General features: G+C 38.5%; 1 protein-coding gene across 2 annotated transcripts in view; it reads left to right on the top strand.

The window, feature by feature from the left end:
- LOC126458448 (EGF domain-specific O-linked N-acetylglucosamine transferase) overlaps positions 1-15,929 on the top strand; it is a 146,212-nt gene that overhangs the window by 91,819 nt on the left and 38,464 nt on the right. For both annotated transcript variants that reach the window (XM_050095512.1, XM_050095511.1), the window contains exons 7-8: positions 8,064-8,264; positions 10,442-10,575. In XM_050095512.1, coding sequence (XP_049951469.1) covers positions 8,064-8,264; positions 10,442-10,575 — 335 coding nt within the window. The remainder of the gene's footprint in view (positions 1-8,063; positions 8,265-10,441; positions 10,576-15,929) is intronic.

The raw sequence follows: 15,929 nt of genomic DNA, 5'->3' as shown, positions 1-15,929 counted from the left end.
GTCTTCACATTCTCCACCAAAACTGTTCAGCTATTTCAAGGTCTGTTATCCTTCACCCTCCATGTCCTGCTAACACATTGTATCTTGTGGCCTCTTTTCAATACTTCTTCCTTCAGTACTGCAGGTACCTCGATGCGTGACCTGAACTTGTTGCCCTGCATAGTAGCCCATTGCACATAACAAACTGTGGTTGTGTTTTGAACAGCTGGTTTGCGCCTCCTGCTACTTTGCAGTTCTCTGGCCAAGCACCTTTACGACCCCGGTTATCCTGATCAACCCATCCGCATTGTCATGCATCCTGCTGAACTTGTAGACTACTTCAGAATCAATTTCACTTAATTTTAATACCCATCAAGTCAACCTGCTTGATGGATCTCTTAGACCTAATATCTACTTTAATACAGCTTGGTCTGTAATAACTTTGTATTTCCTGCCATACAGGTAAAAACGAAAGTAAGTGGTACTGTAGATTAATCTCAGCATCTCCTCCTCTGTAGCTTAGTAATTCTGTTCTGCTTTACTTAATTGCCTTGATGCCTATACTGCTAGGGTCTCATTATTGTCTATTTTCTGAGTCAGAAAGCATCCCACAGCCTGGTTGCTCATGTCACAGGACAAGACAGACTCTTTTTCATAATTCAGAAATAATAAACAGAGGGCTAGATGTCACGTGCTTTTCAATCACTCAAAGAAATATTGACTGTCAGCCAACCACTGAAATTTCTCATCCTTCATCAACAAATGTGTTAATGGTCTAGTATCATCAACAAATAAGTTCATAATCTAGCACTGTCAGCAAACCCTTTGACGAATTTCCTATAATAATTGCATAACCTAACATGACATGGAAGTCCTCCCCCCGTGACCGAGCGAGGTGGCGCAGTGGTTAGACACTGGACTCACATTCGGGAGGACGACGGTTCAATCCCGCGTCCGGCCATCCTGATTTAGGTTTTCCGTGATTTCCCTAAATCACTCCAGGCAAATGTCGGGATGGTTCCTCTGAAAGGGCACGGCCGACTTCCTTCCCTAATCCGATGAGACCGATGACCACACTGTCTGGTCTCCTTCCCCAAACCAACCAACCAACCAACCAACCAATCCTCCCCCCCGTGAACCATGGACCTTGCCGTTGGTGGGGAAGCTTGCGTGCCTCAGCGATACAGATAGCCGTACCGTAGGTGCAACCAGAACGGAGGGGTATCTGTTGAGAGGCCAGACAAATGCGTGGTTCCTGAAGAGGGGCAGCAGCCTTTTCAGTAGTTGCAGGGGCAACAGTTTGGATGATTGACTGATCTGGCCTTGTAACACTAACCAAAACGGCCTTGCTGTGCTGGTACTGCGAACGGCTGAAAGCAAGGGGAAACTACAGCCGTAATTTTTCCCGAGGGCATGCAGCTTTACTGTATGGTTAAATGATGATGGCGTCCTCTTGGGTAAAATATTCCGGAGGTAAAATAGTCCCCCATTCGGATGGCGGGGACTACTCAAGAGGACGTCGTTATCAGGAGAAAGAAAAATGGCGTTCTACGGATCGGAGCGTGGAATGTCAGATCCCTTAATCGGGCAGGTAGGTTAGAAAATTTAAAAAGGGAAATGGATAGGTTAAAGTTAGATATTTTGGGAATTAGTGAAGTTTGGTGGCAGGAGGAACAAGACTTTTGGTCAGGCGAATACAGGATCATAAATACAAAATCAAATAGGGGTGATGCAGGAGTAGGTTTAATAATGAATAGGAAAATAGGAGTGCGGGTAAGCTACTACAAACAGCATAGTGAACGCATTATTGTGGCCAAGATAGACACGAAGCCCACGCCTGCTACAGTAGTACAAGTTTATATGCCAACTAGCTCTGCAGATGACGAAGAAATTGAAGAAATGTATGATGAAGTCAAAGAAATTATTCAGATAGTGAAAGGAGACAAAAATTTAATAGTGATGGGTGACTGGAATTCGGTAGTAGGAAAAGGGAGAGAAGGAAATGTAGTAGGTGAATCTGGATTGGGGCTAAGAAATGAAAGAGGAAGCCGCTTGGTAGAATTTTGCACAGAGCACAACTTAGCCATAGCTGACACTTGGTTCAAGAATCATGAAAGAAGGTTGTATACGTGGAAGAACCCTGGAGATATTGACAGGTTTCAGATAGATTATATAATGGTAAGACAGAGATTTAGGAACCAGGTTTTAAATTGTAAGACATTTCCAGGGGCAGATGTGGACTCTGACCACAATCTATTGGTTATGAACTGTAGATTAAAACTGAAGAAACTGCAAAAAGGTGGGAATTTAAGGAGATGGGACCTGGATAAACTGACTAAACCAGAGGTTATACAGAGTTTCAGGGAGAGCATAACGGAACAATTGACAGGAATGGGGGAAAGAAATACAGTAGAAGAAGAATGGGTGGCTTTGAGGGATGAAGTAGTGAAGGCAGCAGAGGATCAAGTCGGTAAAAAGACAAGGGCTAGTAGAACTCGTTGGATAACAGAAGAAATATAGAATTTAATTGATGAAAGGAGAAAATATAAAAATGCAGTAAATGAAGCGGGCAAAAAGGAATACAAATGTCTCAAAAATGAGATTGACAGGAAGTGCAAAATGGCTAAGCAGGGATGGCTGGAGGACAAATGTAAGGTTGTAGAGGCTTATCTCACTAGGGGTAAGATAAATACTGCCTAAAGGAAAATTAAAGAGACCTTTGGAGAAAAGAGAACCACTTGTATGAATATCAAGAGCTCAGATGGAAAACCCAGTTCTAAGCAAAGAAGGGAAAGCAGAAAGGTGGAAGAGTATATAGAGGGTCTATACAAGGTCGATGTACTTGAGGACAATATTATGGAAATGGAAGAGGATGTAAATGAAGATGAATTTGGAGATATGATACTGCGTGAAGAGTTTGACAGAGCACTGAAAGACCTGAGTCGAAACAAGGCCCCGGGAGTAGACAACATTCCATTAGAACTACTGACGGCCTTGGGAGAGCCAGTCCTGACGAAACTCTACCATCTGGTGAGCAAGATGTATGAGACAGGCGAAATACCCTCAGAGTTCAAGAAGAATATAATAATTCCAATCCCAAAGAAAGCAGGTGTTGACAGATGTGAAAATTACTGAACAATCAGTTTAATAAGCCACAGCTGCAAAATACTAATGCGAATTCTTTACAGACGAATGGAAAAACTGGTAGAAGCCGACCTCGGGGATGATCAGTTTGGATTCCGTAGAAATATTGGAACACGTGAGGCAATACTGACCCTAAGGCAATACTGACCCTACAACTTATCTTAGAAGCTAGATTAAGGAAAGGCAAACCTACGATTCTAGCATTTGTAGACTTAGAGAACGCATTTGACAATGTTGAGTGGAATACGCTCTTTCAAATTGTGAAGGTGGCAGGGGTAAAATACAGGGAATGACAGGCTATTTACAATTTCTACAGAAACCAGGTGGCAGTTGCAAGAGTCGAGGGACATGAAAGGGAGGCAGTGGTTGGGAAGGGAGTGAGACAGGGTTGTAGCCTATCCCGATGTTATTCAATCTTTATATTGAGCAAGCAGTGAAGGAAACAAAAGAAAAATTCAGAGTAGGTATTAAAATCCATGGAGAAGAAATAAAAACTTTGAGGTTTGCCGATGACATTGTAATTCTGTCAGAGACAGCAAAGGACTTGGAAGAGCAGTTGAACGGAATGGATAGTGTTTTGAAAGGAGGATATAAGATAAACATCAACAGAAGCAAAATGAGGATAATGGAATGTAGTCGAATTAAGTCGGGCGATGCTGAGGGAATTAGATTAGGAAATGAGACACTTAAAGTAATAAAGGAGTTTTGCTATTTGGGGAGCAAAATAACTGATGATGGTCGAAGTAGAGAGGATATAAAATGTAGACTGGCAATGGCAAGGAAAGCGTTTCTGCAGAAGAGAAATGTGTTAACATCGAATATAGATTTAAGTGTAAGGAAGTCATTTTTGAAAGTATTTGTATGGAGTGTGGCCATGTATGGAAGTGAAACATGGACGATAAATAGTTTGGACAAGAAGAGAATAGAAGCTTTCGAAATGTGGTGCTACAGAAGAATGCTGAAGATTGGATGGGTAGATCACATAACTAATGAGGAGGTACTGAATAGGATTGGGGAGAAGAGAAGTTTGTGGCACAACTTGACTAGAAGAAGGGATCGGTTGGTAGGACATGTTCTGAGGCATCAAGGGATCACCAATTTAGTATTGGAGGGCAGCGTGGAAGGTAAAAATCATAGAGGGAGACCAAGAGATGAATACACTAAGCAGATTCAGAAGGATGTAGGTTGCAGTAGGTACTGGGAGATGAAGAAGCTTGCACAGGATAGAATAGCATGGAGAGCTGCATCAAACCAGTCTCCGGACTGAAGACCACAACACAACAACAACAACAACAACAACAACAACATGGAAGTAACTTCCATGAATTATTTCTGTGGAGAAAACACAATTGGGTGTACCCTGGAAAGATGGAACTACTGTCAGTCCTTTTACCACTGGAAAACATTGGAGAAAAATGGCAATACCCTAAAAATGACAGCAGTTGCCTCTTAGTCTATGGTAGTGTGAAATCACCAAGACATTGTGACTAATTATGTGGCCTAAATAACTTCCTTCTGCCAATGGAGAGTGACACTTTTCAATACTTAATGTTAAGTGTGATTATTGCAACCTCTTAAGCACTTCTTCCAGCCACTGCATGTGATCCTTCAGATCCTTGTAAAAAACAACATCATGTAAGTAGACAATACACTGATGTAGTTTTAATCCCCTCAACACTCAGTCTAATAATCTCTCAAATGTGACCGGTGCATTCTTATGTCCAAAAGGCATCCACTGAAACTGGTAATGCTCCCATGGGACAGTAAATGCAGTCTTTAGTCAGTCCTCAGGCACTACTTTTAACTAGTGGTAACCTCTTTTCAGAACTATTGTTGAAAACACCTGCTTTGGCCCAGCTTTTACAATGTTTTCATGATATTCAGTATCAGATATGCATCCGTCACAGTTCTGGCATTTAAATAACAGTATCACAAGAGACCCTGTATTTCCTTGACCCATCCAATGAGTTTTTAAGCATGATGATAACAGATGCTACCCACTCTCTTCAATTCCTCCATTATTGATTGCAAGTGCTGGAGGTATTCTATACAGTTTCTTATAGACAGGAGGATTGTTTTCTGTCAGGATCTTTTATTGTGTCACAATGTCTACAAACTTTTATGAATAACAGTTTTTGATGTTGCTGAGCAACTGTCGTACAATATTCGTTAAAGGAACACACCACCATTTGACTGTTTTATTGTTCATTTAAGTTAAACCCAGGTTTCGACCTTTTATGCCATTTTCAAGTATATGCTAAAAGCAAAAATTGCATACAGTAAAACCACATGAAATTTCAAAAGATGTAAAATGTCTTAAACAATGAATGTAAATAGGTGTACAATTATGAAATATGTACTTACATTTTATGTCTTTAACATATATTGCAGGATGCTTAACTCATGGGAGCACATCATATTCAGTAAAAACAGGCTTACACTGCAGGCATATTGCAGCTGTTATATACTTTTTATTCATGAATTGTGTTACACATGCATGCCCCCACCCCCACCCACACGCCCCCCTGTCACCTCTTCACTCCATGTCTTTCCTACTCGCCATCCTCCTACTCCTCTCTATTGTACTTATGTCCACAATCCAAATATGCAGCAAGTTTGGTATAAATAGCATCTAAGTCAAGTCATGCTTAATTGAATATGCTGGAAATTCCGTCATTTCCTTGTGCTTTGTCAATATCCTTGTAATAAATAAGATCTGTATCTATTGTGATTCAGATAGGTTGTACACTAATCTTCTTATGCTTTGTAATACCAGAGTGGCTTTCATTAAGTGCTTTTCCTACTAAGGTGCAACTACTCTGTTTTATACAAGTGTAATGCAGTCTTACGTTTCCATACGCATAGTATGATTACTATATGTTTTTCTACTTTAACTCTATCTGATAAATATTGCACTGTGACTGTAGTCTAACGTTCCCTATCCACCATGGACCCCTACCCCCACCCATCTTTCGAAATTTCATGTGGTCTTACTGTATGCAATTTTTACTTTTGGCAAATACTTGAAAATGGCATAAAAGGCTGAAACCTGGGTTGTACTAAAATAAACAGTAAAACAGTCAAATGGCAGTGCATTCCTTAAAAAACTCTTTCCCTTTAAAATGCTATACCTTAACAACAATGTGGGAAAAGACAGATTGCTACTTACTGTAAAGAAGACAAGTCAAATTGCAGCAGGCACAATTTAAAGACAATTATGCGTGTCTGCAACTTGATGTGTCTCCCTTATGGTAAGTAGCAATCTGTGCTTTCTTACATTTTTGAAATTTATATCTGGAGTTTCCTGTTTGAAATGCTGTACTTTTCACATAATGCAGATGAACTGATGGTTTGCTAATGGCAGAGGTCCACACTTGACCTCTCTAAATCATCCTCATTTAGGACACTTGAATTGACTATCAACAACCCCTTTGGTAGAACCACTTTGTCAATGCCAAAATTATTCGTAATGTATACCTCCATACACATCCTACATGTGTCTCACACTGCTATGTATAATGCAACATATCCGAACAGTCATTGCGTCCCTATGGGTCTATAACACACAAAATATCACTCGGTAGAGAAGTTCTTATGTTTCCCCAGAGTAGTTTTCCTGTACCTTTCAGCACTTTATCATGTGAACTGGATCTTAATTTTTGTGTATGCATTTTAATCAGTTCCACCTTCATGGTATGAGAACCTCGTGCCAGTGTATCTTCTGCCGCAGCCTCCCCCCGTCAAAACAATGTTCTATCGAGTTTGACTGTGTGCTGCAAAAGATCAGTTTTTGCGTGATGCTCATTCAAGAAATTCAACCTGAGGACTGTGCAGTACTCCTTGCTGATGATGTGATACTTCCATATGCTCTCAAAAATTTCTTGCTTCAGTACAAAAATTGACTAGTGTTGCCACTTCATTGTCACCTACTCCAATTAATCTATACTGTGGGAAATTTCAGTCTTTTCTTACATAAGGGGTCCAGACTCACTACTGACAAATGAGATCCCATGTCCACTAAAAATGCTATTTCCACCACCTCAAGCAGCGTACCAACTTTAATGGCACCCACAGGGCTGCTCTGCGTGGTGATCAGTGCTGATGGAAGCCTTTAGGGACCAGTGTACAGCAACAGAGGGACCAGGCTGCCCCCAGCCCAAGCTTGAAGATGTGTCCCACTAGAGACGTGGTAGCCAGCAGGAGGTAGTCACCTAGTGGGAGCCCCAGTGGCATGAAGAAGTCAAGTTGTCTGCATACTGTCCACAGCTCAGGTGGTTGCCTGCTACTACTGCAGATGAAGACATTGCTCGGTAACTGTATACTACATCTGGTGCTGCAGTAGTCTCCACCTCAAAAGTCACAGGGAGAGTGGGCTCTATACAGTCACATACAGGCTCTATACGATCATTTACAGAAAATGTTGGTGAGTATTTGAGAACATCTGAGCGCATCTCAGGTGAGGATCTGATTTTGTGTGTGTGGGGGAGGGGGATTAGTGTTTACGTGTGTCTCCTGGCAAGTATTTCTCCAACAACAACACCCCCAACCCAGAAGAGACAACAGGCCATAGCAGCTAAGTGTCACCACTGGGCAGCAATGACTTGATCTGTTATGCTCTTCTTGTTTAGTCTGTTCCTAAAGGAGCCTAGCCAGAGCAGTCATATGTGCCCAGCTTCCTCTGTCAGAGGCACTGGCTAGAAGCTTCTTCCACTTTGTCAGCTTCCTGGATAAATGCTCTTGCATTCTGAAGACACCATCTACTGAAACAGTTTTGGGGCTTCAGGCTGTATGATGTTATTCTGTTGAGCATCACAAGAGCAATTCATTCCACATGACGGAGTCATGATGCAACATATTACTCATAAAGTGTGCATGTTAAAATGTAATTTTTTGTAAATGTCTGTTTATTCCCTTAAAATGGTTACTTCAAAAATTTCCAGATATGGGGCTGTGAAAAAAGTGGTTTGTTCCATGCATTTTCTAAGCATATCCTACATCGGTTACATATTCCACAGTATAAAAGAAATGATTCCAAAATCCATGTTACATTGCTGTCAAGAGACACAGCATATAGAAGAATATTAAATGAGGATGAACTCATTTACCATTTAAAACTGAATCCAGAATACGAAGTTAAGAAGGTAAATACATTGTATTCTAGAACTGCTGCTAAATGTTGGAATAAAGTTCTTTGTGTTATAGTGTAAAACAAAACAACAGTATTTGCTTAGTAGCCCAGAACTCCTTTTTGATTTTTCCAAGCCACACTGCAGCTCACAATTACTAATAGGTTAATTGCTATGGTTAATTTAGTGAAGATTTTGTTACTTAATCATTTAAAAAGTTATTTGGTGCATGTAAATGCAGATGATTCAAATGTGATAAATAAAAGCAGATTTATATCTGTCAATAAATTTGTAAAGGTCTTGTTTTATGATTTGTGGATGTGTAAATTCAGTGGAGAGTGATGAAAAGCTCCCATTTCTTGATATTTTCATGTACAAACAGAATGACGACACTCCGAGTCATATAATTCACTGCAGACTTACTCATGCGGACCAGGATTTGCATGTGATTAGCTATCACACATAATACAGGGTGATTCAAAAAGAATACCACAACTTTAGGAATTTAAAACTCTGCAACGACAAAAGGCAGAGCTAAGCACTATCTGTCGGCGAATTAAGGGAGCTATAAAGTTTCATTTAGTTGTGCATTTGTTCACTTGAGGCGCTGTTGACTAGGCGTCAGCGTCAGTTGATGCTAAGATGGCGACCGCTCAACAGAAAGCTTTTTGTGTTATTGAGTACGGCAGAAGTGAATCGACGACAGTTGTTCAGCGTGCATTTCGAACAAAGTATGGTGTTAAACCTCCTGATAGGTGGTGTATTAAACGGTGGTATAAACAGTTTACAGAGAATGGGTGACAGAGCACTTCATCACTGGCCTCCAAGAAGCCCTGATCTTACCCCCTGCGATTTTTTCTTATGGGGGTATGTTAAGGATATGGTGTTTCGGCCACCTCTCCCAGCCACCATTGATGATTTGAAACGAGAAATAACAGCAGCTATCCAAACTGTTACGCCTGATATGCTACAGAGAGTGTGGAACGAGTTGGAGTATCGGGTTGATATTGCTCGAGTGTCTGGAGGGGGCCATATTGAACATCTCTGAACTTGTTTTTGAGCGAAAAAAAACCTTTTTAAATACTCTTTGTAATGATGTATAACAGAAGGTTATATTATGTTTCTTTCATTAAATACACATTTTTAAAGTTGTGGTATTCTTTTTGAATCACCCTGTACAATGCACTGGCATTCTTAGGATGCTGGTCTGAAGCGCACATACCTTACGTGATGCAGCAAGCTTGAACACTTGAAAACTGTATTTAAATGGAACAGATATTGAAGTACAGCAAGATTAATCTACATCAGTTGCTTTCTTACCATGTATTGGGTTGTATCTGCTAAAATAGGGATAATTTTAAGAAATTTTGATATTGAGGCTGTGTTTCAGGTGCCAGCCAAGATTAACCACTTTTTGGGTTCTGTTAAAGTTGATTTAGAACTAAAGGAACCCAGTGTTTATAAGATTCTATGCCACTGTGGTAAAGCATATATTGGTCAAACTATTTGTTCTATTGAGGAGGACTAGTGTGTGTCACTGCCACACAAGATCGTCACAACCACTTGAAAAAAACCATGGTGCAGAATATTGCTTAGCAAAGAGTCACACAATGAAACATAATGAGACACAGATACTGCCGCTTATCATTACTGGGATTGTGTGCTGAAAAAATTCACTGATATTAGGCTTCCTGATAATCTTATTGACAAGGGCAAGGGCAGTCCTCTGAGAAAATTGTGGAACTCTGCACTGACCTGCTTCAAAACTTGGCTTTCTTAATCAGAAGAAGGTTTTGGCAATTAGTTACAGCAATGATACCTTGTATTTGTTTTCCTTCACCACTGGCATTGCTGCTAGTATCTTTTGCATTAGGGGCTGCACTCATGGCACTCGGCTCGTGTGCTGAGTACTCTCTAGTGGCCTATATAGGGGAGTCAAATGGTATATGCTACTTTATTTGATACATAACAGTTGACTGCAGAGTGTAAATGTATCCTTTTAGATAGATTAGAGGTATTTTGTACAGTTTGTGCTATGTCAGCAGTACTTGATAACTTTCATTAAGTTTATGTATTTAATATTACTGCTTTTTCTTTTTTATCTTCCTTTCTGTACTCATTAATGCTGCAATGAATGTGCTTGTAGTAAAGAATTTAAGCAAAAAATAACATTTTCTTCTCATTTCTTTTAGGTTGTCTACAATAGGCAAATGGATTTTAAAAAACAGTTGGAGCACACTCATAATAGTGATATATTTATTGGTATACATGGAGCTGGCCTAACACATTTACTCTTTCTCCCTGACTGGGCAGTTGTTTTTGAGCTGTAAGTACAATTAATGCAACATACACAATTTTTTGATAATTTTGGAGATAAAAATTTGATGTTGCCTGTGTTACAACACTGGCACTATCAGTGGCATTTTTACTTCGCAAGCAGACCCATGGACCACTGTGCCCTCTCCAATTTGCTTCATACTAACAGGTCAGCACTCAGACACCAGTTTCTTAAGCAGTATGATCCAGTCCTCGAAAGGACTTGAAAAAATTGTCCTTGAAGATCATTTGATTTCTGAACATTGTTATGTGTATAACATCTGTTGCTTATTAACAAATTCATTGCTAGCAGCTCAGTGCTTAACATAATGAGATTGTAACGGTGAATTCACTGGTTCAAATCTCGTACTTTTTTAAATTCTGTGTTTATTAACAAATAGAAATGTTAATTAAGAAATAAATAATAAGTTTTTAAAACTAAAATAACCTTTTTATTTTTAATTACTATTCATGCAAAAATGTGATTATTCACAATAAATTAAAATTTGGAAGAAAAATGCGAAACATCAAATAGAAAATCAAATACTTTTTTATTTCCAGAGACTGAAGAGTATTATTGATTTATATAATTTTTTCGTTTAACAAAAAGGTATTTGTCATGTCAATATAAAATTCTAATTAATTTTAATGCAACCAGTAACTGCAAATACAAAGATTTTTTTTATTAAAATTATGTTGCCACATGTGTTAAATAACAGTTTCATTTGTTCATAAATTTGGAATTTAAAAAAAGTACTCCACTGGTGACATTTGATCCAGCAACTTCATGATTAGAATCTGATTAAACTGTATGCTGCACTACTGTTGAATTTGTTAAGCAGCAACAAATGTTTTATACTTAAGGGTGCTTGGAAATCTTTTAATTTTTAAAGGCAATTCTTTTTTGAGTTGTGTTATCCTGCTTTTCTCTTGCAACTGATGGTAGCACAGATGCTAAAGATGCAAAACTATATCCAGTTGTTGTTACTTACTTTGATGTTAAACAGGGAAAGATTGCACCACAATACTATTATTGCTGGAAGCAAATTTAAATACTGGCAAAGAAACTTTCTATCCCTTGAGTGGCGAACTGCTAAGAAAAGGAATTCCCTGGAAAAATTTCATTTCATTTGCTTGTGATAAAGCAAATACAGTGGTGGGACATATAAAAGGAGTGGCTGCTTTTTTGAAGAAAGTTCAACCACACTTAGGAATTCAATCTTGTTCCTGCCATCTGCTTCATTTAGCTGCACAAAAAGGTGCAAATAGCCTACAATGTTTTGATGCTGAAGAATTTGTAATGGAAATTTTCAACTTTTTCCAGAAGAGTTCAAGAAAAATAGTCTACTTTTAAACTGCATCAAAAAATACATGGCACCAAATGCCATAAAGTACTGAAGTGTGTTTGTACTTGATGGCTCTCTCTGCTCCAGTCCATAGAAAGAATAATTCAACAGTGGAAACCTCTTGCAAAATTTTTCAATGAGGAAGCTTAAAAAAATATAAACAAGTCTCACTTATCTAGAGTGCACCCTATTATAAATGATCCAGTAATTAAGCTACACCTTCTTTTCTTGCATAATACCCTTTCATTATTTACAAAATCAAATTTATTCCTCCGGAAAGAAGAGCCAGTAATTCACAGACTTCATACCATCCTAAATAACTTATTTGCAGATTTGAATGTGAGATTTATCAATCCTTCTGTAGTATCTACTTCTGGTAGTCTGCTGGAATTGAAATTTCAAAAAAATAAATATTGCAAAGAGTGAAGATATTGTCAAGAATGTAAACACTAGAAGCTAAATTCATCATACCAAGCTTGAAAACTCTGTAGTTACAAAATTTTATGAAGATGACAGAAGATCTTTCATCAACTTGTGTAGTTACAGCAAAGAAAAATTTCAGCTATATGATGATTCAGGTATTGGATCTTGGAAAAGAAAATCTTTATTGTCAGTTGTCAAGCTGAATGAGCTGTTTCCTAATGTTTTGAGTGATTGTGAGGGACACACACACACACACACACACACACACACACACACACACACACACACACACACACATTAGAATTGGAGTTTGACGACTTTGGAATGGTGGAAGAAGACAGAGCTGATACTGCTTGGTACAAAATATCTACTATGTGTGATGCATCAGGCATTAAAAACTATCCCTCACTGAGCAAGCTTATGCTTGCATTACTGCTTATGCCTCATAATAATGCTGCCTGTGAGAGAGTTTTTAGTACTGTTAGGAAAAACAATACTGAATTTTGATCTAGTATGAATACAGGAACCTTGAGTGCTATGATCATCAGTAAAATGAACCATTTATAATTAGGAAGAGCATGCTACTAAAATAATTTTTCAAAGGATTAGATTCAGGCTGCAAAGAGTGCAACAAGATTATCAGTCAAGAGAAAATAATTGTCAGTCACTAGTGAGGATTCTGCATTATACAAGTAGAGGCAGATCAAGGAACAAGAGGCAGTGGATGAGAAAGTCTTCTAAATATTTTTGTATAAAACACTAAATACAGGCCTCTTATTTCGTGATGTAAGTGGGTTTTGTGTACTTGTTTTACTTTCATTTTAATGAATAATTTTAGATATACACATGTATTGATTTTACAGTATTTGAAAATTACAGAAATATTTCTAAAGCACCTTTATGTGTACTAAACCGATTTTTAGCTTTTTCCACTTAACCTGATTTTTTTCATTTACAACTATTTTAATTGCAGGGAAATCTTCTTTATTTAGGACCAGAAAGTGTGTGAAATACAGTGTTTAAAGGCCCCAAAACACAATTCTAATTTTTAAAATTTTCCAACTCAGTCACTCCAAGCAAATGCTTTGAAAAGGCATGGCTGATTTCCTTCCCCGTCCTTGACACAGTGTGAGCTTCAGTTCCATCTCTCAAAATATTCCAAGGGAGAGCCCGCAAATCAGGTTCCATATTTGCCATGTGATAACTGACAGCCACTTCTCAAGATTGACAGTTATGAAGTCCTGTAAGCAAACCAAAGAGGGCAGAGGAGTCCATAAGGTCATCTTGTCAGACTGATTCCACTGGAAGTAAATGATTCTCTTAAAGCAGATTTCACACTAATGGTGTGAAAGCAGTGTGTTAACATGCTCAGCTAACTGGGCAGGTCCTGTTCTTTCTCCCAATGCAGAATTCCTTATCCATTTCTGTTTTTAAATTCTTTATTGATCTCTTATCCATCAAACTGCTTAGAATTTGCCCTTTATGACTAGTTATTCTTCATAGACTTGGAGAGAGAGCTCTGTTGGAGTAAATTCATGTCAAATGAAGTGATCATATCAATAACAATATTATGAAAAGGAAAGTTGCAACTCATCATATAGCAGAGATGCTGAGTCACAGATAGGCACAACGAAAGGACTGTCACAAATAAAGCTTTTGGCCCAAGGCCTTCGTCAAAAACACACACACACACACACACACACACACACACACACACACACATATATACTCTCTCTCTCTCTCTCTCTCTCTCTCGCTCTCATGCAAACGCAACTCACACACATGGCTGTAGTTGTGTGTGTGAGTTGCGTTTGTCTCTCTCTCTCTCTCTCTCTCTGTGTGTGTGTGTGTGTGTGTGTTTTTGTCTATTTTTGACAAAGGCCTTACAGGCCCGAAAGCTTTATTTGTGACATTCTTTTTGTTGTGCCTATTTGCGACTCAGCATCTCTGCTATACGGTGGGTGGCAACTTTCCTTTTCATACTATTGTTACAGTCCATCATGGATTTTTCATTGTTTGATCATATCAGTAAGGAAATTCTGCTTCAGAGATCTCAAGTACATTTTTGAAGTCTTAAAAAAGATATAGAACAGTGTTTATTGAGATAAAAAGAGACTAATATGAAGTAAATTGGGTTTTAGTAAGAATAAAAATTGCCTTTAGGTACCTATATAAGTGCAGTTGGGGTACAAATGGTAAAATTGTTCCATTTGTTGCTGAAGGGTTCATAATGGAGTTGTTTATTGGTCAAATGCAGTTTGTTGGTAGATGTCAGAGAGGAAATTGAAACCTCAGTTCCTTTAATAGCCTCTCCTGTGCAATTTATCAGAATATTTGAATTTAATAATGTAAATTCTGTTTAAGTCAAATGTTTGTGTAAAAGAGATCTTGGCATTGGTCGCTGATAGTGTTCTTTGTAAAATTATATAATTGCTGTGTTTTAAATAGAAGCCAGAAGTGTCAGTGAGTAGTTGAAGACAAGAAGAGGTGGCTTTTTCATTAGCTGTGTCTTATCGTAATATACATATGTTTAACACTCTAACAAAACAAGAAATAGAACAAGCCTAAATTAAATTCTTATACAAAATCTCCACAGAGTTTATGAATGTTGTTGAAGAAACCAACAAGTTTCCCATTGGTTGGTTGGTTGGTTGGTTGGTTGGTTGGTTAGTTGGTTTGTGGGGAGGGGTCCAAACAGTGAGGTCATTGGACCCATCAGATTAGGGAAGGATGGGGAAGGAAATCGGCCATGCCGTTTCAAAGGAACCATCCTGGCATTTGCTTGAAGCGATTTAGGGAAATCATGGAAAACCTAAATGAGGATGGCTGGACGTGGTTTTGAACTGTCATCCTCTCGAATGTCAATCCAGTGTGCTAATCGACGCACCACCTCGCTCGGTATTTCGCATTGAAAAAGGAGTCCTAGAAAAAGAAATTGGATTGGGAAACATAGGAAACCCAAATTCTGGGAAAGATATTAAATAACCTGAGGTTTGCTGATAATATTGTTCTGTCTGCAAATAGTATGGAGTTTCAAATATTGGTTAGTGAATTTGCATTAGTCTGCTCTGAAATTGGTCTAAAAATGAGCTATGTTAAAACCAAGATCATGATGAATGAATAGATACCAGGGAGAAACATATTTGTTGGAAGTATGCAACAGCAAATGGTCGCAGACAATGTGTATTTGGGTGAACTTGTAAATGTGAAAGGAGGCCTAGAACAAGAAATATTTCAACGTATTAAATTAGGCTACCAATCTTAGGGAAGTCTTCAGTTTTGCAGTCTAAGATGTCGGCTGATCTGAAGAAAACAGTTTTTGACCAATGCATACTGCCAGTAATAACTTATTGCTTTGAGACTTGGACATTAATTGAATACATTGTTAGAAAACTAACAGTAACTCAAAGAGGAATGGAAAGATCAGTTGGGCTAAACAAAGAAGGACAGAAAGAAAGAAAGTAGTTGGTATCAGACAGACAACAAAGGTCACTGACATTATGGAAAGAGTGAATACTTTCAAATGGCAGTGTACTGGTCATGTCACTCACAGCAAAGATGGCAGGTGGTTAAAACAAGTATTAGATAAGAGCCC

Source organism: Schistocerca serialis, chromosome 2 (genome assembly GCF_023864345.2).
Source record: "Schistocerca serialis cubense isolate TAMUIC-IGC-003099 chromosome 2, iqSchSeri2.2, whole genome shotgun sequence".
NCBI lineage: Eukaryota > Metazoa > Arthropoda > Insecta > Orthoptera > Acrididae > Schistocerca > Schistocerca serialis.
Note: the sequence above shows the minus strand (reverse complement) of the source record. Positions and strands in the feature narration are given on the sequence as shown.